This window comes from Oryx dammah, unplaced genomic scaffold, assembly GCF_014754425.2.
Source record: "Oryx dammah isolate SB20612 unplaced genomic scaffold, SCBI_Odam_1.1 HiC_scaffold_3, whole genome shotgun sequence".
Lineage (NCBI taxonomy): Eukaryota > Metazoa > Chordata > Mammalia > Artiodactyla > Bovidae > Oryx > Oryx dammah.
In genome coordinates, this window is record NW_024070187.1 from 115171807 (window position 1) to 115194015 (window position 22209).

Here is a 22209-nt window from a genome sequence, read left to right on the forward strand (position 1 = left end):
CTCGCGCGGACGCGCTGGACGGGCGCGGGCTGGACCGCAGCCGCCCCGGCTTGGCGAAGACTCCCGACCAGCACAGCCTCGCGCCGAGCGGCCACTCCACAGCCTGGGGGCAGCAGCGCCGCCGCCAGGCCGCCGCGCCCACGCCCCCATGACGTCATCTTCCGCGACCCGGGAGACCCGGCCGCAGGCGCCGCCATGTTACCTTACGGCCCCGCCGAGGGGACCTCGCGCCGCCAGGAAGCTCCTCGTCGAGGCCCCGCCCCTCCGATGACGTCACGCGGCGCGCCGGGCGGGCGCCTTCATGTTTCCTTACGGACGCCGGCCTGAGGACCTCGCGCCTCGCCGAGGCCCCGCCCCCCCTGCACGTCACCGCGGCGCGCCGGGCGGGCGCCGCCATGTTGGGGGTCCTCGCCGCCGGCGCGTAGGTGTCCTCATAAGATGCCGGCTCGGCGGCACTCGGCTTTTTTCCCCCCAAGATGGCGTCCATGCGGGAGAGCGACACGGGCCTGTGGCTGCACAACAAGCTGGGGGCCACGGACGAGCTGTGGGCGCCGCCCAGCATCGCGTCCCTGCTCACGGCCGCGGTCATCGACAACATCCGCCTCTGCTTCCACGGCCTCTCGTCGGCCGTGAAGCTCAAGCTGCTGCTCGGGACGCTGCACCTCCCGCGCCGCACGGTGGACGAGGTGAGGCGGGCGGCGGTGCGGACGCGAGACCCCGGCCCTCGCGGCCCCGCGCGCGCCGCCGCCTCCGCCCTCCGCTCGCGCCCCCCGTGCCCTCTGCCCCCCGGGCGCGCCCCTCCTCGGCCCTCCGCGCGCTGGAGGCCTCGGGGCGCCGCCTCGGTGCCCTCAGCCTCTGGGGTCTCCGCCCGGCTGGGTCACCCGGCGCTCCGGGTTCTTGCCACGGCTCGCGTTTTTCGCTTCTTTCTCCTCAGTGGGTCTGTCCTCGTTTTTTTTTTCTCCTTAACGGTACATTATGTCACTTTTTGCGCAAAATAAGGAGTTTTTCAAAACGCTGAGGCGCTGTCCTCGTTTGCACGCCCTCCAGCCCCGATTCAGCGCCTCTCCCGCCCTCGTAGTTGGCGGTGGTTTCCTGTCCCGTCGTGCACGGGGCGTCTAACGCGTCCAGTTCAGCGCAGTCGCCCAGTCGTGTCCGACTCTGCGACCCCGTGGACTGGGCGCCCCAGGCCCCGTGTCCGTCACCAGCTCCGGAAGTTTACTCAGACCGCTGTCCGTGGAGTCGGTGGGGCCATCCAGCCGTCTCATCCCCTGTCGCCCCCTCCTCCTGCCTTCAGTCTTTCCCAGCATCAGCGTCTTTTCCAGTGAGTCAGATCTTCGCGTTACAGGTGGCCACAGTATCGGAGCTTCAGCATCTAACGTGCACAGGAGTGCAATTGATCGGTTTAGCAGCCACACGGCAACCCGCCTGTCCTCACGCTGCTTAAGAAGCAGAAGCCAGCTGCGTCCGGAGCCCCCTTCCCCTCCGCCCGCTCCCTTGAGAGGGGACCGCTTCCCTGCCCTGCTTGGCGACTTGTCAGTTGGATGTGCCTTTTCCAGCCGTCCAGTTGGGTTTTCCCTGGTTTGAGCTGGACATCGCGGTGTGGCGGCGTGTGTTTTGTGTGAGGGGCGTGGGTGTGTCTGCCTGCTTCCGGTGACACGTTTGACAGATGCATCCGGCAGGCGGCCCCCGCCGTGGTTTAACGCTCACTGCTGCATCGCCTTCCGTTCCCTTCGTATGCGTGTGATTGAGCACCGTTCCCGCGTTGGTTCAGTGTTCTTTCTTGGGAGTTGTCTGTCCAAAAGTTGTTTTCCTCATTGTGTTTGTTTTTCATTGTCTTGTAGGCGCTTTTAAAAGTTATAGTTTATTCATGCGTCGGTGCAGCAGGTAGCTGCTGGGATCTTAGTTCCCACTTCTCCTGCAGTGGAAGCTTGGAGTCCTAACCACGACCCACAGGGAGTCCCCACTTTGTAGGAGTATTTTTTAAAAATAAATTTTGAACGGTAATCTTTTTTTCCACTTATTTATGTTACAAATGTCTTCCAGTTGTGTCTTGACTTAGCTTTCTTCGCCGAGTCTTTGGATCCCAGAAGCTCTTAGCTGTAACTAGGCAGCTGTATTCCTCTTAGGATATGCTTGTTGGGGGGGTGCGCCCTGATGTCTGGTTGTGCCTTTCACTTCTGCAAAGCATTTCTCTGGTGCAGAGCCCTCCAGGAACGTGGCCTAGGGTGGGTAGAAGTTTGCACCTCCCCCCTCAACCTATTTATTAACCATACTTGTCCTGAGTTCACGGCCAAACTTTAAGAAAAAGCCATTTGGGCTTAGGCCATTTTGCCATCTAAGCCTGGCCACAAAGTTTGCCCTTGAGCAAGTCTTAGTAATTAATGATCTTAAGGGAAGTGAGAGAGGGCAGGAGCAAAGGAAAAGCAGTCAGGTTGTGCGGTCACGCGGTCACGCAGTTGTGGCCCACTTTTTGCGACCCCATGTGCAGCATGCCAGGCTTCCCTGTCCCTCACTGTCTCCCAGAGCTTGCTCAAACTCATCCAGCCATCTCATCCTCTGTCATCCCCTTCTCCTCCTGCCTTCAATCCTTCCCAGCATCAGGGTCTTTTCCAATGAGTCAGCTCTTCACATCAGGTGGCCAAAGTATTGGAGTTTCAGCTTCATCATCAATCCTTCCAATGAATATTCACGACTGATCTCTTTTAGGATGGACTGATTGGATCTCCTTGCAGTCCAAGGGACTCTCAAGAGTCTGCTCCACCACCACAGTTCAAAAGCATCAGTTCTTTCGCACTCAGCCTTCTTTATGGTCCAACTCTCACATCCACACAAGACCACTGGAAACACCACAGCCTTGACTGTATGGACCTTTGTCAGCAAAGCGATGTCTCTGCCGTCAGGAAAACATGGTTGCCATTAGCCAGACTCCTAGTTCTTCCCCAAGGGACATCCTAACAGTCTGATACCTGTCTTTGAGTTCTGCAGGAACTAAGACCCCCCCCCCAGGTAGAGGATGGAGTGATAATCTTGACTCCTGGGGCTCAGTCCACTAAAGGTTGGACCCCCAACCACCAAAAGCCCTTTCATGAACATGCAGGTAACCTCACTCAGGGCAGCTTTCTCCTTACTCGCTGCAAGTGATAAATCCCTCCTTCTCCCACCGTTTAGCTTGGTTGTGTCTTTTGGCTCAATGCCAACCAAGAGGTGAACCCAGTTTTGTTAACAGTTGTGGTAAGGGTAAACATGAATGAATATTGAAGTTATCGAATGTTTTTAATGTCTACTGACATATCGGTTGCCACATTTACGAAGCAGCGTTAATTGCTAACCAACCTAGCTTCCCTGAGGTAAACCTAACTCGGTCATTTTATGTGTAGGACTGTGTCACAACATTCAGAAAACGAAGACCATGGCATCTGGTCCCATCACTTCATGGGAAATAGATGGGGAAACAGTGGAAACAGTGGCAGACTTTGTTTTTTGGACTCCAAAATCACTGCAGATGGTGATTGCAGCCATGAAAGTAAAAAACACTTACTCCTTGGAAGGAAAGTTATGACCAACCTAGACAGCATATTCAAAAGCAGAGACGTTACTTTGCCAACAAAGGTCCGTCTAGTCAAGGCTATGGTTTTTCCTGTGGTCTTGTATGGATGTGAGAGTTGGACCATGAAGAAAGCTGAGCACTGAAGAAATGATACTTTTGAACTGTAGTGTTGGAGAAGACTCTTGAGACTCCCTTGGACTGCAAGGAGATCCAACCAGTCCATTCTAAAGGAGGTCAGTCCTGGGATTTCTTTGGAAGGACTGATGCTAAAGCTGAAACTCCAATACTTTGGCCACCTCATGCAAAGAGTTGACTCATTGGAAAAGACCCTGATGCTGGGAGGGATTGAGGGCAGGAGGAGAAGGGGACGACAGAGGATGAGATGGCTGGATGGCATCACCAACTCGATGGACATGAGTCTGAGTGAACTCCGGGAGTTGGTGATGGACAGGGAGGCCTGGCGTGCTGCGATTCCTGGGGTCGCAAAGAGTCGGACACGACTGAGCGACTGAACTGAACTGAACTACGTCGTCCTGAGGGCTTCCCAGGTGGTGCAGAGGTGGAGAATCCGCCTGCTGGTACAAGAGACACTAGAGGTGTGGGTTTGATTCCTGGGTGGGGCGGATCCCCTGGAGAAGGAAATGGCAACCCACGCCAGCGTTCTTGCCTGGAGAACCCCATGGGCAGAGGAGCCTGGCGGCCACGGTCCACAGGGCTGCAAAGAGTCGGACGTGACTGGGCGCACACGCAGTGCAGCTTGTTGTCCTGATGTTTTGTGTAGGAATTTGTATCTGTGTTCATGGGTGAGGTTACCCTCTGGTTTTACTTTCCCAGGCTGTCTTCGTTAGCTACTGGTATTGAATTTCTTCATGAATGCGGTGGTGATACGGCTTCTGTTTTCCTCTCTTTTAGAAGTTTTGTTTAATAGTGGAATTATTTCTTCCTAAATGTTTGGTAGAACTTAGTAATAAACCAGCTGGGGACTGGATTTTCCCTGTGGGAAGATATTTGAGTATTGGTGCTTGGCTTTCTGTTCTTCCTGACTTTTCTGGATACTGTGTATTCTCTAGCGGTTTGGCAGTTTGTGCTAAAGCTGCGGCTTTCTCCGCAAGAAGTGGGTGGCTGCCCTCTCATCTTTTTCTCGTCAGAGGCGTGCGCACTGTGGCTTCTTCCCCCTGGATTCATCTCATCAGATGTTTGCCAGCCTCAGGAGACTTTGCCAAGCATCACCTTTTGACTTTGTCCATTGTTCTGTTATCTGTTCATTTTCTGTTGGCTAATCTTGGTTATTTCTTTATTTTTAAGATTTGTTTACTCACGCATTTTAATCTGGCTGTGGTGGGTCCTGTGGCAGCGCTTGGGCTTTTTCCGGCCGCGTGGAGAGGCGGCTCCTCTCCAGGGTGGGCCCACGGGTTCAGTCACCCACCAGCACGAGGGACCTTCCGGAACCAGGAAGCGAGCTGGTGTCCACTGCACGGTGTGTTCTTAACCACTCGACCCCGGAGGAGCCCATGCTCACTAAGTCTTGTGCTTTAATTATTTTCTTCCTTTATTTGGTACTTATGTTGTTCCTTTTCTGATCTCTTAATGTAGATATTGATCTCCTTTTCCAGCCATTTCCCTTTTCTAAAATATTCATATTAAGTCAGGTTTTTTTTCTCTTACGTCTTTGGCTGCGTTCCACAAATGTGATAGTGTAATCATTACCAAGGCAACTATTTTGTAATTTCTATGATGACTTCCTCACTGACCTCTTTGTAACTTAAAATGTTTTTTAGTTTTTGTACATTAGAGGAGAGAGGTTCTGCTTATGTTTCACCTGTAATTTCTGGCTGGGGTGAGTGCTTGTCAGAGAATACAGCCTGTATGATTCCAGTCATTTGAAATGAGATTTGCTTGATGGCAAAACGTATGGTCGGTTTTTATAAGCATAGCAAGTGAGTTTGGGGAGCATTTGTTTTCATCTAGTTTTGCGACCCATTGCCCAGTATACATCCAGTAGGTCAGATTTGTTTAATCATCTGTATCAGTGGATGTGCTTAGCTCTGTTACGATTATGCGTTTGTCTAGTTTTCCAGTTTTATCAGCTTTTGCTTTCTACATTGTGAAGCTGTGTTGTTAGGTGTGTACAGGTTTAAAGCTGTAGCTGTTGCCTTGCGAGCTGAACCGCAGACCTTGACGTAAAGGTCTCTTTAGCTGGTAGTGCTTTGTCTGTTTTTTGGTCCAGCATTGATATAAGTATACCAGCTTTCTTTGGTTGATTCTTCTGTAGTTTATTCTTGGATTTTGCCTATCATTACGAGAAATTATAATGAAAAATTTACTTAGCTATATTGAAAGAACTAGGCCTTTCTGGATAATTTACTTTTCTGAAAGGCATTTTTATTTATATATTTAGTGTTAAACTTTTTATTCCCAAACATCCTAATTTACTTAGCTATCTTGGTTACTTTTCTTCAGTCAGTGAGGGTCTGATACCTTAGGGGGTAGCTTTCTGCTGTTCTTTATGTGGGACCGTAGATACAGGGACACCGGACAGCTGGGCTGTGTGTGCTCCACCCTGATGGCGGAAAGGCGAGAGACACTGGAGAGCCTCGTGCTGGAGGCGGAAGAGGAAGCTGAAAGGCTGGCTTAAAACTCGGCGTTCAGAAAGCCAGGGTCATGGCACTGATCCCATCACTTCCTGACAGACAGATGGGGAAACAGTGGAAACAGTGATAGGTTCTACTTTCTTGGGCTCCAAAATCACTGTGGGCTATGATTGCAGTCATGAAATTAAAAGACACTTGCTCCTTGGAAGGAAAGCTATGACAAACCTAGACAGCGTATTAAAAAGAAAAGACGTCACTTTGCCAACAAAGGTCCGTCTAGTCAAAGCTGTGGTTTTTCCAGTAGTCACGTATGGATGTGAGAGTTGGACCATAAAGAAAGCTGAGCGCCAAAGAATTGATGCTTTTGAACTGTGGCGCTGGAGAAGACTCTTAAGAGTCTCTTGGACTGCAGGGAGATCCAACCAGTCCATCCTAAAGGAGACCAGTCCTGAATGTTCACTGGAAAGATTGATGCTGAAGCTCTAATACTTTGGCCGCCTGATGTGAAGAGCCAACTCACTGGAAAAGACTGATGCTAGGAAAGACTGAAGGCAAAAGGAAGAAGGGGCGGCAGAGAGTAGACGGGTAAACAGCATCACCGACTCAGTGGACGTGGGTTTTAGCAAACTCTGGGACATGGTGAGGGACAGGGAGGCCTGGTGTGCTGCAGTCCTTGAGTTTGCCAAGAGTCAGACACTGAGCCACTGAACAGCAGGTGTCCTGCGCTGGGCTAGGGTTCTCCAGAGAAACAGGACGGACAGGATGGCTGTGTGCTCTCTGCTCGCGCCCAGCCGTGTCCGACTCCCTGCTGCCCACAGACCACAGCCCGCCAGGCTCCTCTGTCCGTGGGATTCTCCAGCAAGAATCCTGGCGTGGGTTGCCGTGCCCCCTTCAGGGGCTCTTCCCAACCCAGAGATTGAACCCTGAGTCGCCTGCGTCCCCTGCGTCGGAGGCAGATTCTTTACCAGGGATCCATCAGGGAAGCCTTACGTGTACCTATATGTGCCATATAGAGGAGGAGAGAGAGAGGTCCTGGCTTTATTAAAAGGAATTGGCTTACGACAGCCTCCTGAAAAGGCTCAGGATCTGCAGCCAGCAAGTTTGAGACCAGTCTGAAAAGCCAGCAGGCCAGAGAAGGGCCATTATCTCAGCAAAGTCCCAGGGCTGGGAAAGATCAGTCTCAGCTCAGTAGTCAGGCTGGAGGAGTTCTATCTACTGGCCTGTCTGCTCCGTCCAGGCCTTCAGCTGATTGAATGTGGGGCAGCCACGCTGGGGAGGGCGGTCCACCTCACTCCCTGCAGTTCCGGGGTTGGTCTGATGTAGGCGCACCCTCAGACACATCCAGAACAGTTTTGGACCCCTTGGCCCAGGCATGTGAGCGTAGACATTATACGCGGCATCTGCTCCAGCTTGTGTTTCTTAATGAAATCTTCAAACCAGTTCACGTGTTTTGTGATGTATCTATTTCTCTTTAAAGCTAAGTAAACCAAATAGGAAAAGGCGTATGTCAAGGCTGCTTATTTAACTTATATGCAGAGTCCATCGTGAGAAACGCTGGGCTGGAGGAAGCACAAGCTGGAATCAAGATTGCCGCGAGAAATATCAATAACCTCAGATATACAGATGACACCACCCTTATGGCAGAGAGTGAAGAGGAACTAAAAAGCCTCTTGATGAAAGTGAAAGAGTAGAGTGAAAAAGTTGGCTTAAAGCTCAACATTCAGAAAACTAACATCATGGCACTTGCTCCCATCACTTCATGGGAAATAGATGGGGAAACAGTGGAAACAGTGGCAGACTTTATTCTTTTGGGCTCCAAAATCACTGCAGATGGTGACTGCAGCCGTGAAATTAAAAGATGCTTACTCCTTGGGAGGAAAGTTATGACCTACCTAGATAGCATATTCAAAAGCAGAGACATTACTTTGCCTACAAAGGTCCATCTAGTCAAGGCTATGGTTTTTCCATTGGTCATGTATAGATGTGAGAGTTGGACTGTGAAGAAAGCTGAGCACCAAAGAATTGATGGTTTTGAACTGTGGTGTTGGAGAAGACTCTTGAGAGTCCCTTGGACTGCAAGGAGAACTAACCAGTCCATCCTAAAGGAGATCAGTCCTGGGTGTTCATTGGAAGGACTGATGCTGAAGCTGAAACTCCAATACTTTGGCCACCTCATGCAAAGAGTTGACTCATTGGAAAAGACTCTGATGCTGGGAGGGATTGGGTGCAGGAGGAGAAGGGGATGACAGAGTATGAGATGGCTGGATGGCATCACCGACTCGATCGACATGAGTTTGGGTGAACTCTGAGAGTTGGTGATGGACAGGGAGGCCTGGCGTGCTCCGGTTCATGGGGTCGCAAAGAGTTGGACACGACTGAGCGACTGAACTGAACTAAAACAAGGGTTCTTAACTAATACCAGGGAGGTAGAAAAGGTAGTTTGATGACCCGGTATTTTAAGTTTATTCATTGAAGGGGTTACAGAAGTGATTTAGGGCCCCTTCCTCTAAGAATTTTGAAATTGGTTCAGGAAGTCAGAAAGACGTCAGGAGACAGTGTCCATAGGTGTCTAGCTAACTGCCAAGTGTCAAAAAGCATAAACAGTGACTTCGTGATATTTTAGCTGTGTTTGAAAGGGCTTTGAGGACACGAGATGCTTCTGCTAATAAAACCTGGGATGGTTCTTGTCTGAGACCTTATCATTGCCACCGTAGGAGGTTTGAGGGAGAGTTTTAGGGATGACTGAGATAACGCTTTAAATCGTAAAGCTATCCGGCTTACGAGACTTCTGTGGGATCCCTGTAATCCCTGACAGGGTCAGCTGTGGTTCATCACCTGGAGACCAGGCCAGGCGCTCGGTGAAGGAGAGACTGTTCTGCCCACACGCGCGCCGCCGCTGCCTGCAGCCAGGACGTGTTTTGGTGAAGACGTTTTGTAAAAGGCATCCTCCAGAGTCTGTTGGGCTTCCTGAAATTGCACTTGTCTTTCCCCCGATGGTTGGGAGCAGGTGTCGCTCCAGACCTGGCCGGTTGCCTGGGGCCTGTCCTTGCTGTGGCTGCAGTCGGCCTTGAGGCCCCTCTGTGTCCTCTGCAGCCACTTGGATGTGTTCGGACGGCTCCTTCCTCTCTTGGGATCTGGGCAGCCTCTGGGTTACCCGTCTCTTCTTTCTCCTATTGTTAAGCTGATTTATTGCCCAAAATAAGTAAGTTGAACTTTCCTTTCCGATTTCCGAAGTCCGATCACTCTCACTTCTCTCACCCCGTTCCTACGCCCACGTCCCCCACAGGCAGCAGTTTTCCCTGTTCTTCTTGAGCAGACACTTTTAAAAACTGATCCTGCAAAGTCTGTTGGGCTTCCTGAAATTATGTCTTTCAACATGTGTATGGTTTTCAGGGACTTTTCCACTCTAAGTGCAGTTGACATGAACGTGGTTTTTGATCTGCCTTTCACTTGGCAGCAGCATTTCAGACCCACGTGTGTGTGATGTGTGTGAGCAGCTCGCAACTCCCTGCTGACGGTGTCCTGGGGGAACACGTTTCTGTATGTGCACTGTGGCCGATCTCTAGAGGCAGCGCCTGGGGCAGACGGCCAGGTTCGGTGCCGGACTGCTTTCCGAGGCATTTGGTCTCATTCATTTCACTGTCCCGCTTGGAGTGTGAAGGCCATGAGTAGATTTCAGATTCGGTCTTTCTGTCATCCCTAACAATGTTGAGTTGTCTGGTAGAGTGTTCAGACTGAAGGGAGGTGGCATATATTTTTAATTGATTTAAATTATATTGTCTTCTATAGCTCAATTAGCTTTTTTGCACAAAACCTATTTTTAATGTTCATCCACGTTGCTGTTCATCTAACCCAGGGGTTGATCAACTGAGGCCTGTGACTTGTTTTCTGTGCGATCTTTGAACAGAGAGTGTTTTGAACCTTATTAAAGGACTGGTTAAAAAAGACAGCAGAGCCTGGGTGGCCCCAAGGCCTCATGCCGTCCCTGTCCGGCCCTTGGTGGGAAAGCGAGTGACCCCGACCTGCCCAGCTGGCCCACTGTCGCCGTTGTGCGTCGTCCTCCAGCCCAGATGGCGACAGGCCGCGGCCCGGGGCTCCTTAGTTACGCCTGGCTGCAGTCTGCCCGCCGTGGGGTGAGGTGAGTTTGCCGCAGAGGCGGGGAGGGGCGCGCTGGGCTTGGGCTGCCCTCGCGCTTCCCCTACCCGGCTGTGAACACCTGCCTGCCGCTGGAAAGCTGCTGGCGGGAGGCGCCGCCTCGTCCTGTTTGCTGGCCTCTGATCCGTCTGGGGCCTCTGGCCGTGTGTGCAGCCTTCTTGGGCGTCTGCTTTGCTCATCGCCCCTCAGTAACGCCTGCCCGCGTTTCTGCCGTCCTGTTGCGGATCTGTGGGGGCTCTTTGTGCATTTTGAGGTTAAACGCAGCTGGGTTTGGACATTACAAATCTGCCGTCTTGGTGCCGCCCGCTACACTTCCCATCCGCTCGTCACTTAGGCGCCCAGTGGTCTCTCCGCGCTGCGTCCGTAGTCGCGCGAGACGCCCCGCTGGGTGCCTGCCGGAAGCTCTTCTCTCCTGGGTCTGCGGGGCCGCGTGGGTCTGTGCATTCGGGGCAGCCCGTGCCGGTCGGCCCTCGGGGCCAGAACCGGAAGCCCCTGCCTCATCCCTCCTCCATCTCCCCGCCGGAGCCGCAGTCAAGCCTGGTCACTGGGAGAGTGTGGCTGGCAGCAGGCCTCCCGCTGATGGCGGCTTCATCTGAAGGCCTGGGCTGCTGGAACAGGATACCTTAGGCTTGCTGACTTAGGCAGCCCTCGTCCTGGGTGCTGGGACGCCTCGATGAGCCGGCCCTCTGGGCTGAGTGCTCGGCTTCCCGGAGGGCCCTCCTCCTTGCGCTCTGTGGCCGTGAGCGGGGCTTGGTTAAAAGGACGCTGAGCCGCTCAGGACGGCCAGCCGGCTGCCCTCATCTCTGGAGGACTAGAGTGTCACGTGGGAGCGTGCAGTTTGTAACTGGGCTCTTGGGTCTTTAGCCTCCTTCTTCTTTCTTCCCCCCTTACTGCCCAGCTGCCTCCTGCGGCCGCACTGTTCTGCTGGGGCTGCCCTTGGGCCCGCAGCAGGGGGCGGTGGCACAGTTCTGAGGGCCCCTCCTGACCGCTGGGGCGGGGGAGGCCTCGCCCCCGGCTGTGCCTGGCTCCCCCGCGGAGGCCGCCCGCTGCCCGCCCTCCGCGTGTGTGTCTGTCTGTCCAGACTTCCCTTTCACAAGGATGCTAGCTGTGCCGGACCGAAGCCCTCTCCAGTGAGCTCACTGTAACGTGGCCTCCAGCACGGCCCTGTCTGCGAGCAAGGTCGGATTCTGAGGTCCTGTCAGGACTCCAATAAAGCCTTTGGGGGGCCCGGTCAGCCCGTAGCAGTAGCTTTTGCGGACACAGGTGCTGTCTCCGTGTATGCGGTGCTCGCCCGGAGCTGCCTCTGAGACCCGGTGCCCTGTCCTCCTGCGTGCCACGTGCCCCAGGGCCTGAGGAAGGGGCTTGGCGCCTGCCGGGCAGGCGAGCTGCGCAGACGCGCGTCCCAGTGGGGCCGTCTTGGTGTCTCGGCGCCCCTTCCGCCCTGCAGCCGCCTTCTCCCCTGCCCAGGCCCTTCCTTACCACTTGACCCGCTGTCCATCGGCCTTGGGGGAACTCGGAAGGCGTGAGCTCTCTCGGGTGTGCCGGCGACTAGAGGGCGCGCCCGTCTCTGCCGTGGGCTTTGTTTTCATTGCTGTGTAGCTGATGTGCAGCGTTGGTGTCAGCGCCCGGCCTGTAGCACAGAGACTCACACTCAGCGCGGCTTCTTCAGATTCTGTCCCCTGGTGCGTTACTGACAGAACGTGAGAATAGTTCCCGATGCTGTAGGGTAGATTCTTGCTGGCTCTCTGTCGTATATATAACGGTGCGTGTGTCGGAATCCCAGACCCCTCATTGACTCGGGCTTTTGCTTCATTCAGCCCTTTGCTCGGGCTAAGTTTGTTGTCTGTGTCTCTGTTTTGTGTATAAGTTCACGTGTGTGTTTTCCTTTGGATTCGCCATGCAGGTGGCATCACGTGTTTCTCTTCCCCATCTGATGTACTCAGGTTGCCTAGGATGGGATCTAGCTTCATCCGTATTGTTGCAGACGGCACGATGTCTGCATTCCCTCGAGTGTGTACGCTGCCACCTCTTTACCCGCGCCTCTGCTGATGGACATTTAGGTGGCTTCCATGCCCTGGCTGCTGTGAACAGGAAGCTGCATGTGTGACGGTTTTCTCTGGATCTGCGCCCAGGCGTGGGAGTGCAGGGTCATGTGGTAGCTCTGTTTTCAGTTTCTTAAGGAGCCTCCGTACTGTTCTCCACAGTGGCTGCGCCGAGGTATGTTCCCACCAGCAGCGCAGGAGGGAGGGCTCCCTTTTCGCCACACCCTCTCCAGCACTTGCTGTGACAGGCGTCTTGATGATGGCCATCCTGGCTGGTGTGAGGTGACGCCTCGGTGCAGCTTTGATCTGCATCTCTCTGATGCTTGCCACGCTGAGCATCTTTTCATGTGCCTTTGGGCATCCATAGGGAGGCCTGGCGGGCTGCAGTCCGTGGGGCCACAAAGAGCTGGACAGGACTGAGCAGCCGGACTGAACTGATTGATGTCTTTGGAGAAGTGTCTGCTTTGACCTTCCTTTTACCAGGTTTTTAATTTTTATTTTTATTGGCCATACGAGCTGTTTGTACACTTTGGAGGTCAGTCCTGTGTCGGTCGCATCCTTTTCAAGCGCTTTCTCCCACTCTGCCGGTTGTCTGCTGTTCCCTTTGCTGAGTAAGAGCTTCGGACTGGGTCCCGTTGGCTCGTTTTTCTTTCCGTTCGTCTTGGGAGCTGAATCCAAAAATACATTGCTGTGATTTATGTCAAAGAGTGTTCTGCCTCCGGGAACTTTCTAGTGTCCAGTCTTACCTTTAGTCCTTTAATCCAGAAGATGAGTTCTTAGAAACACTGATTGCTCAGGCAGGAAGCACGTTGGTCATAAGCTGATGAGCGTCACTGAAGTGAACTTGGTGGAGGGAATTCCCTGGTGGTCCAGAGCAGGAGCCACGCTTTCTCCGCCGAGGGCGTGGGGTCCAGCCTCGCTTCTGACCCGTGAGCGGCCCCCTGCTCCCTGGGAAGTTCTCTGGCTCCTGCCCGATGTGGCCCCACCTGCTGCTCGCCCCGTCCTCCGGCCATGGCCCCCGGGGGCTGGACACGGGCCTGTGCCACAGGCCCTTCACCGTCCCGCCTGTCCTCCCGGCCGCAGCAGCCCGCCCCGCGCTCCCTCACAGGGAACTGTCTCCTTTTGCATTTATTTTACACTTCTTTCATGTTGAATGAGGGTGAGTAGCCTTTGCATTTTTAAGAATTTTAAATCATTTTTCTAATGGTAAAGTTTAAAAAATTGACATGTAGAATCAGTCTCCTTGTTTGCTCTTTATGTATAGTAGAGACATCTATACAGTATAACACTCGTGTGTGTGTGTGTGTGTGTGTGTGTTTAATTGCCTGTGATAGGAGTTACAAATTTTTTTTTTCCACCCAGTGTGACATTTCTCTTGATTTCTTTTATGGGATTTGGATTTTTCTGTGTAATGCTTCATAGGCAAAATACTGAAGTGGTCAACTTCAAGCTCCTGCCTTCTGTGGCTCCTCAGTTTGGAATCGTAACTCCGGAGGACTTGTTCTCACCGGTCACACAGAAGAGAAATCTCTGTGGTCCTCCCAGGGCCTTTATGTCTCATTTCTCAAATTGCAGTCCGATTCATTTGGAGTTTATCTGGGAATAAAGTGAGAGGTAAAGGACATGTTTAATCTCATGTGGCATTTATAATTATGATACCTGGCAGAATTGATCTTTCTTGCGTTATCTTCTTTTACAACTTCTTACTTTTATTGCTTTTCTCATAGGAAGTTAGAATCAGATTATAGTTTTGTGAAGAAATATTTCTGCAGCTTGAGTGGGGTCCCCCGGACTTAGAGGTTACTGAGGGACACCGCCCATCCTGACGGCGCTGGGGGCGCCGCGCACTTCCTCCCTGGGGGCTCCTGGTCGCTGGGGGGCGTTCTTAGAGATGGCATGATGCCTTAAGTCTGTTTTTCGTATGGTCTTTTTATTGCTTTTGTTGCCTCGTGTCGTCTTGCTGTGTCCAGACTCATTTCTCTGCTTTATCTCCTCATCTTGTAGAGTTTAGAAATTCTTGGCACTGTAAGTGGTCAGAGACGCTGCGTGCCCGGCGGAGGCGCGTCTCGTGGAGGCGCGCCCTGCGGACACTGGTGTTCCCGCCCTCTTTCCGCGTGACTCTGCTGCCCCTCTGCTGGTTTCTTCCTGACTGTGACTCTGCTGGACTGAAGCAGGTGCTTTTGGGCGTGGCTCTTCCAGGAGCTCCGTGTCCGGGGGGCTGGGCCCAGGACCGTCCCCGCCCCTGCCGGCTTCTCCTCCACAGAGCCCAGTCCTGCCACCCAGAACTGACACCTGGGCAGACGACGCCCAGCCAGGGCAGGGACATGCCGCCTCCAGGCAGGAGCCTAGGTGTGCCGCCGCCAGCTTTGGGGATGGCTGCGGGCTCTGGCTCAGCTGCGGCCCCCTGTTCTTTGCTCATACAGTTTTCAGACTGAGATACTCAGGTTAGATCCACTCTTGAAATGCATAGACCAGTGGTTTGGGTACCTCACAACGCAGTCTGAGACCAGAACATTTGTGTCGCCTGGAGGAGGCGACCCCGAGCTCGCTGGCAGTCTGTCCCTGCGCCACCTCCAGCCCAGGGACTGCCGTCCGCCTCCCGCGCCTGCTGGGTAAGCTGTCCTGGTGTGTGACCCACGCAGAACCGCGCGGCGTGTGCGCTCAAGTCTGGCTGCTTGCATAGAGCTTTCATGGCTCACCCGTGTCACCACGCGTGTCCTTTAGTTGCCAGCCCAGCGTTCCCTTGTGTGGATGAAGCTTTCATCAGATGATGGCCTTGGCGTCGCTGCTGCTCTGGGCGTGTTATGAATACAGTTTGGGAGGACGGGTGTCTCCAGTCTCCGGGTCTATGCCCCGGCGTGGAGCTGCTGGCCCTCGCGCTCTGCGGGGTCTGTCTTTTTCTTTAATTTTGATTGTGCCTCGCGGCTTGTGGGATCTTGGTTCCCTGGGCAAGGGCTGAACTGGCCCCCCGCAGTGAGAGCGTGGCTTCCTTGCGGGAGGCCTCCAGGGCGCCTGTGTTGGTCTTCTCGAGGAGTGGCCAGGTGGTTCTCCGAATGCCACACCGTGTGCCTGGCCCGCTGCCCTGGCCCCCCTTCTGATCCTGGGCCCCGGCGCGGGGCAGCCGCCCTGACGGTGCCCAGGGCCCAGCCTGCCTGTGGAGCCCCTGGTGAGCCAGGGTGTGAGTCGGGGTGTTCTTGTTCTGCGTTTTATATAAATTTAGTTTGTCGCAGACACGTTCTTACTGTCTAACTCGTTCTAGTAATTGACAGATAAAAGTGTTTTCTGTTTCATACCTTTTGTTTTTAACGGAGGAAAGAGTAAAGCTCAGCTAGATCAAGGTGGGAGGGTAGTAGACGCCATAACAGCCCCCACCACAAGCGTTAAGTTAAAAAAAAGAATGTTTACTGTTTAGTCACACTTCGAGAGAACACGTTTCTGGGTATTTCAGGGTACAGCCCTTCAGAGCTGGGTCAGCTGGCCCTCGACCCTGCACGCAGCCAGCAGGGACCCGGTGTCAGGCACCAAGGCCGGGCCTCACGCTCTGAGCCCCGGACACCGGCAGGTGGCCAGGCATGCTGGACGGGGGCTGGGCCCAGGTGGGAGGGCCCCCCGTTCCCGAGGGCCTTGCTGGGTTCGGTGCGGGGCGGGGCGAGTCTGGCTCCGTCTGGGCCCCAAGCTGCAGGGAGCGGGGACGCTCGGCCGCGGGTGGCCTGGGGAGGTGGCTGGGGCCTCAGCAGATGCGGCCACAGCCCAGGCCCAGGCCCCCGTCACCGGGGCCTTGGGAGGGTGGCCTCCCTGGGTGCTGCTCCGTCCCAGGAGCCCAGGTGTGGCCTCGGCCCAGGCCTCCCGGCAGCCCCTGCCTGCTCCCTGGCCAGCTCCCACACTCGCCGCCCCATCTGCAGGCTCCCGTTCTGTCTGCTGCGTGCTGGGAGGCCTCTTCGAGGCTGGCCCCTCGGCACCCCCAGGAGCCCCGCAGGTCTGACGCAGGCCCGGGTGTGAGAAGGTGAGGCGCTCAGAGGCCCAGCTCGGCGCCCGCCCACAGACCCGCGCGGGCAGCCCGGGGTGGGCCCAGACGCGTGCCTGTGCTCTCTCGCAGATGAAGGGCGCGCTCACGGAGATCATCCAGCTCGCCACCCTGGACTCGGACCCCTGGGTGCTCATGGTGGCCGACATCCTGAAGTCCTTTCCCGACACCGGGGCCCTTAACCTGGATCTGGAGGAGCAGAACCCCAACGTCCAAGACATCTTAGGAGAGCTCAGAGAGAAGGGTAGGTCTGGTGTGCGGTCTGCGGGGGAGGGGGCCTGCCCTGACAGCGTTCCTGAAGTGACTGTTGGGTCCCCACCCCCCTACCCCCCACCCCCCGGCTCAGGCACTGTGACCTGTCCTCGCCCAACACACCCCTCCCCTCAGCTCCGGGCGGGCTGATGCTCCTGGCACCAGCTGGCTGCTCCTGAGGTCGTGCTGAGAACACCCACAACGCATCTGTTCAGAACACAAGCCCTAAACCCCCTTAGGAACTACTTGCACCTGGGCAGGAGAACGCGTGCGGGCGGGAGGCCTTTCCCCCACCCCGAGCCCTCTAGTTTTCAGAACTAGCACCGCAGCCCTGGAGAGGCGGGCCTGGCCCCCGGGGCTGCTGCAGGGCCGGCGGGCCTGGGCGTCCAGGGCGGCTGCCTGTGCCTGCTCCCAGCCCTGAGGTAGCCGCTCCCACTCTGCAGGCTTGCACTTGGTCAGTAGCCGCCCACAGACCCGTGGCCGCCCCAGAGCACCGGAGCCCACACTGGGGTGTCTGTGTCCGCGGGACGAGCTCGTCCAGGGTCCCGGCGGGTCCAGGCCCTCCTGGGTGCGCTCTCGGGTGGGAGGGGCCCGCTCTGTCTGCAGCCCTGGGGAGATTTGGAGTGCTCCCCCGGGGACAGGAGCATGGGGCTGTCTGCTTTCTGCTTTCCCTGGGCCTTGCTCTTGAGCTCTCGCCCCCAGCTTACACATGGGCCTGGGTGCCGCTCCAGGGGTCCAGGGTCCAGCGGGGCCCAGGGGCAACCCCCCGATGGGGTGGGCGGGGGGAGACCCAGGGCGGCCGTGGGCGCCCTCTGCTTGCTCTGGGCGTGCACGGAGCGCCATCCAGACACAGCCGAGAGGACGCCAGCCGTGCTGGGCCAGGGGCTCCGGCCTTCAAGCCGCTCCCGGGGCATTCCGTTGCCCTTGGGCCCAGGTCGGTGGCCCTGACTGCTGGGGAGGGCAGGCGTGAGGTCAGCGGGTACTTGTTCTCTGTTTTGAGCTCAAAGCAGAAGCTCCACAAACATAAAATAGGAAACTGCGCCTCCACGTTGGCTGTGGAAGTGGTGCCTGCGTGCGGAGGTGCGCCTCGTGACACGCTGGCTCTCTGAGCAGTGAACGAGTGTGAGGCGTCCGCCATGCTCCCACTGGAGTGCCAGTACCTGAACAAAAACGCCCTGACGACACTCGCGGGCCCCCTCACGCCCCCGGTGAAGCACTTTCAGCTGAAACGGAAGCCGAAGAGTGCCACGCTGAGGGCCGAGCTGCTGCAGAAGTGTGAGTGCCGGGCCTCTGTCTGCCGGGGGCTGGGGGTGCCCGGGGCCTCTGTCCGCTGGGGCTGGGGGTGCCTGGGGCCTCTGTCTGCTGGGGCTGGGGCGCCCTGCGCAGCCGGGCCTGGGAGGTCCTGCAGGCTTCGGGAGACTGGCTGCCGGCAACCATGCCTTTTGTCCCATGTCAGTAGTTTTTATTCTGAGGTTGCCTTCAGGTTTTATGGCACCTAATTATCTTTTAAAGACAGTGTTCTACATAGTTTTTTCTCTTTTATTAGAAATTCATTGATGGCTGTGCTAAACTGTATGTTCTAAAAATCTCCTGTAGAAACTTGCGAGTTTTCAGGTGAAAGTATTTATAATCTTTGTTCCAAAACTGATGTCTGGACCAGCCGAGTCGCACAGGAGATGAGACGGTCACCCCCTTGGCTGTTCTGGAGTTGCGAATGGCCTGAATGTGACCGTATAGATGTTTAGTCAGTTTCTTAAATGTTTCCTTAAGTAGCGGCTATAAAACCTACCTGGAAGGTGCTTGTTAGGAAAGAGGCTAGGATATTGATGCCTTTGACTGATAGCAGACTTCATTTTAAGTGGTTCTGGTGTTGATGTCGACAAGTGTACAAGTGGCCTGTTTTCAAAGAACCAGATAGAGCACCGCCACGGTGGCCCCCCTGGACAGCATCCGGGTCCGAAGTGCTCTGCAGCCTTGCAGAGCTGGGGCCTCGGCCTCCACCACCAGCTGGCGCTGACGCCCCCCTACCAGGGAGGAGCCCCCCACTGTCCGCTCCCCTGTGACCCCACGGTCAGAGGTGTCGCCCGGGGAGCGCTGACACAGCCCTTGTCTTCCAGCCACCGAGACGGCCCAACAGCTCAAGAGGAGCGCGGGCGTGCCCTTCCACGCCAAAGGCCGGGGGCTGCTCCGCAAGATGGACACCACGAGTAAGGCCGCCCCCCGGGCGGGGGTCTGGGAAGGCCCAGCCATCTGCAAGCCAACAGGGCCCTGCGGTGTGGACTGGGGGCTCCTCCGCCCCGCCGAGGAGGGACCCGGCTGGCCCGGGACGGTCGGGCTTCTCCGTACGAAGCTCCGCCGGCACCTTGGCCTCCCTCGGGGCTGGAGCTCCCCGGGCTCTGTCCACAGGCCGGGGTCCGAGAGGGCAGTGGCCGTGCTTCAGGGGGCCCGCCCCGCCCCCGGGCCCCGCCTCCTGGGGCCCCGCCCCCCCCGTCTTCTTCCGGAGTTGCCGCGCCCTGGGTCTGACCTCCACAGGGGCTTGGGGGCTCCCCGCTGCCCGGTGGGCCTGCTGAGGACCGCGAGTGCTGGTGTCCACTGACGGGTGCTGGGCCGGGCCCGGTGGTGGGAGTGGGGGCCTGCGGAAGGCACGGTCCCTCTCGCGTCGGGGACCCCGCGGGGGATGGGGGGGGTGCTGGTGCAGCTGGGACGGCCCCGCCCTGGGGTCTGCAGGCCCCCTGCTCTCGCGGAGACCTAGGGTTGGGGGTGCGGAGGGGGGTGCGGGGACTCGCCGGGCAGGGCCCGAGGCCCTTGACGGCCGCCGCCACCCACCCCTGCAGCCCCGCTCAAAGGCATCCCGAAGCAGGCGCCCTTCAGGAGCCCCACTGCCCCCAGCGTCTTCAGCCCCGCCGGGAACCGCACGCCCATCCCGCCGTCCAGGACGCCCCTGCGGAAGGAGAGGGGCGTGAAGGTGGGCACAGGCCCCGCGCGGCCCCGGGCCGGCCTGGTGCGCCTTCGCCGAGGCTGAGGGGCTTCTCTCTGTCCGCAGCTCCTGGACATCTCCGAGCTGGACGTGGTTGGCGCCGGCCGGGAGGCCAAGAGGCGCAGGAGGGCCCTGGGTGCGTACTCGGCCGCCTGTGCCCACGGGGCGGCCTCGTCTCCCGAGACCGGCCCCGCTGCCCCTCGAGGCGGCCGTGTCTTTGGGGGCCCCGTTGCCCCAGCTGGGGTCGCTGAGGCCGTGCTCTGCCCGCAGACACGGAGGCGGTGGAGAAGCCCGCCAAGGAGGAGACGGTCGTGGAGAACGCCACCCCCGACTACGCGGCCGGCCTGGTGTCCACGCAGGTAGGGCTGCGGGCCCTGGGTGGCGGCGCAGGTGCCCCTGCCCGAGTGTCAGCTGCTGGGGTGTGTCCACGGGGACACACGCAGGAGGATGGGGGCCTAGGGGGCCCTGGTGTGGACACGGGCCCAGAGCCGGGGGCTCCTCGGCGTCGCCTCGGCCCCGCGGGACGGCAGTCAGCGTCGCAGGAGGACGTCCCTGCGCCGAGGCCTCTCTGCTGTGGGGCCGCGCAGGCGGGGCCAGGCGCCCCCGTGTCCGTCAGTCTCCTCCGGGGAGCGCCGCAGAGCTGTGTGCGCTCACGGTCTTGAAGGGACTGGGTTTTCCTTTTATCACATGCTTGTGGTAAGAAAAGCATCGTTGGAGTCTTTCCTCAAAGGTGGCTCGTTTGGGGGGGACGGTCCCTGACCAGACGGGACCGCCTGGCCAGGCCCCCAGCCTCCGGGGCAGCTCCAGGCTGGGGGGGGGGTCCGGCCCTGAGGGGTCAGGGGTCAGGGCTCTTCTGGGAGGAACGTGCCCTCTGTCTTCCAGAAACTCGGGTCTCTGAACAGCGAGCCCGCTCTGCCCTCCACGAGCTACCTGCCGGCGACGCCCAGCGTGGTCCCGGCCTCCTCCTACGTCCCCAGCTCCGAGACGCCGCCAGGTGAGCGGCCGCCGCCCTTCCCCGGGACCTGCGGCTCGCCTTGGGGGCAGGAGGCTGGGCCGGGCCGTGGACCGGAGCACGTCCACTTCTCCTTCGGGCTGGATGCAGAGCGGGGGATCTCGGGGCCTCAGTAGACTCCGCTCTGCTCGCAGCCCCGTCTTCGCGGGACGCCAGCCTGCAAGCCAGCCGCCCCCCCGAGGAGCCCGGCGCGCCGAGCCCGGCGCTCCCGGCGCAGTTCAAGCAGCGGGCGCCCCTGTACAACAGCGGGCCCAGCCCCGCCGCGCCCCCACCCGCCGCGCCCCCCTCGCCCCTGACGCCCACCACGCCCCCAGCCGCCGCCCCTGCTGCCCAGACGCCTCCGGTGGCCATGGTGGCCCCCCAGGCCCAGCAGCCCCCGGCCCAGCAGCAGCCCAAGAAGAACCTGTCGCTCACGGTAGGTAGGAGGGCTGGGGTGCACGGTAGGTGGGGGGGGGGGGGCTAGGGTGCTTGCGGCGCCCGGGGAGGGGGGACCCAGCACCCACACCAGCATCCCCGCAGAGGGAGCAGATGTTCGCGGCGCAGGAGATGTTCAAGACGGCCAACAAGGTCACGAGGCCCGAGAAGGCGCTCATCCTGGGCTTCATGGCGGGCTCCCGAGGTGGGTCCGGGGCGGGGCCTGGCCCGGCGGGGGGCGGGGGCGGGGCCCGGGGCTGGGGGCGGGGCCCGGGGGTCGGCCCTGTGGCCCCGGGTCCCGGCCCAGCGGCCCCCGCCCGCCCCCACAGAAAACCCGTGCCAGGAGCAGGGAGACGTGATCCAGATCAAGCTGAGCGAGCACACGGAAGACCTGCCCAAGTCGGACGGCCAGGGCAGCACCACCATGCTGGTGGACACGGTCTTCGAGATGAACTACGCCACCGGCCAGTGGACGCGCTTCAAGAAGTACAAGCCCATGGCCAACGTGTCCTAGGGCCGCTGGGCACGTCCCCGCCCGCTTACGCTTTAGATCTGGTTTCTCTGGGGCGTCCTGGACTTGTTTTCTAAATTTTAATATGGGTCCTTTTTGTGCGATTTAAGACACTTTTGGATTCAGTATTACACTTTTGAATGTTAAACTTGGCCAAAAAAGTTGTAACTTCTTACTCTTGGCAACGGCTCCGCCTGTTAGACTTGGACCTTTTCTTAGTTTTTCTTAAATCCTGCTGACCTGGAGGGCTTTCCTGCTAGGGCAGCACGGGCCCCACCTGCACGATTGAGGGACCAAAGGTGGCGCCCAGGTGGTTGAGAGCGGGGTGGGGCCGGCCTGGGGCCGGGGTGGGCCGTGCTCACACCCACAGGTTTTGTATTTGCCTTTTGTACAGTTGTGAGCATTTAAGACCAGTCCTTGGGTACCTGTTTTCATTGTAAAATCTACCTAATTAAAGTTTAGCTTTTTTAAAGAAAAACCACCAGAGCTGTTTCCAGCCAGCTCGACCTCTCTGCTCGGGGGGTCACTCTGGACGACGGGGGTCGGGGGCACACCAGAGGCTCTGAGTCAGGGGGCCTTGGGGCTGAGGCCCGCGGAGCCTCGTCTTCTGACTGCCATGCTTGGGGGGGCGCGGGGCAAAATCAGAGCCCCTCACCCGCCCCAGACCACTTCAGGGCAGCGGTG

The 22209-nt window shown here is 57.6% G+C and overlaps 1 protein-coding gene across 1 annotated transcript; it reads left to right on the forward strand.

Moving 5' to 3' along the window:
* Positions 1-246: 246 nt before the first annotated feature.
* On the forward strand, positions 247-22009 carry NELFA (negative elongation factor complex member A). Its single transcript, XM_040237693.1, has 11 exons — positions 247-686; positions 16432-16603; positions 17725-17886; positions 18729-18818; positions 19446-19576; positions 19655-19724; positions 19859-19947; positions 20471-20582; positions 20735-21015; positions 21120-21219; positions 21344-22009. The coding sequence occupies exons 1-11, from the start codon at positions 477-479 to the stop codon at positions 21526-21528; spliced, it is 1602 nt and encodes a 533-aa protein (XP_040093627.1). The 5' UTR covers positions 247-476; the 3' UTR covers positions 21529-22009.
* Positions 22010-22209: the final 200 nt, after the last annotated feature.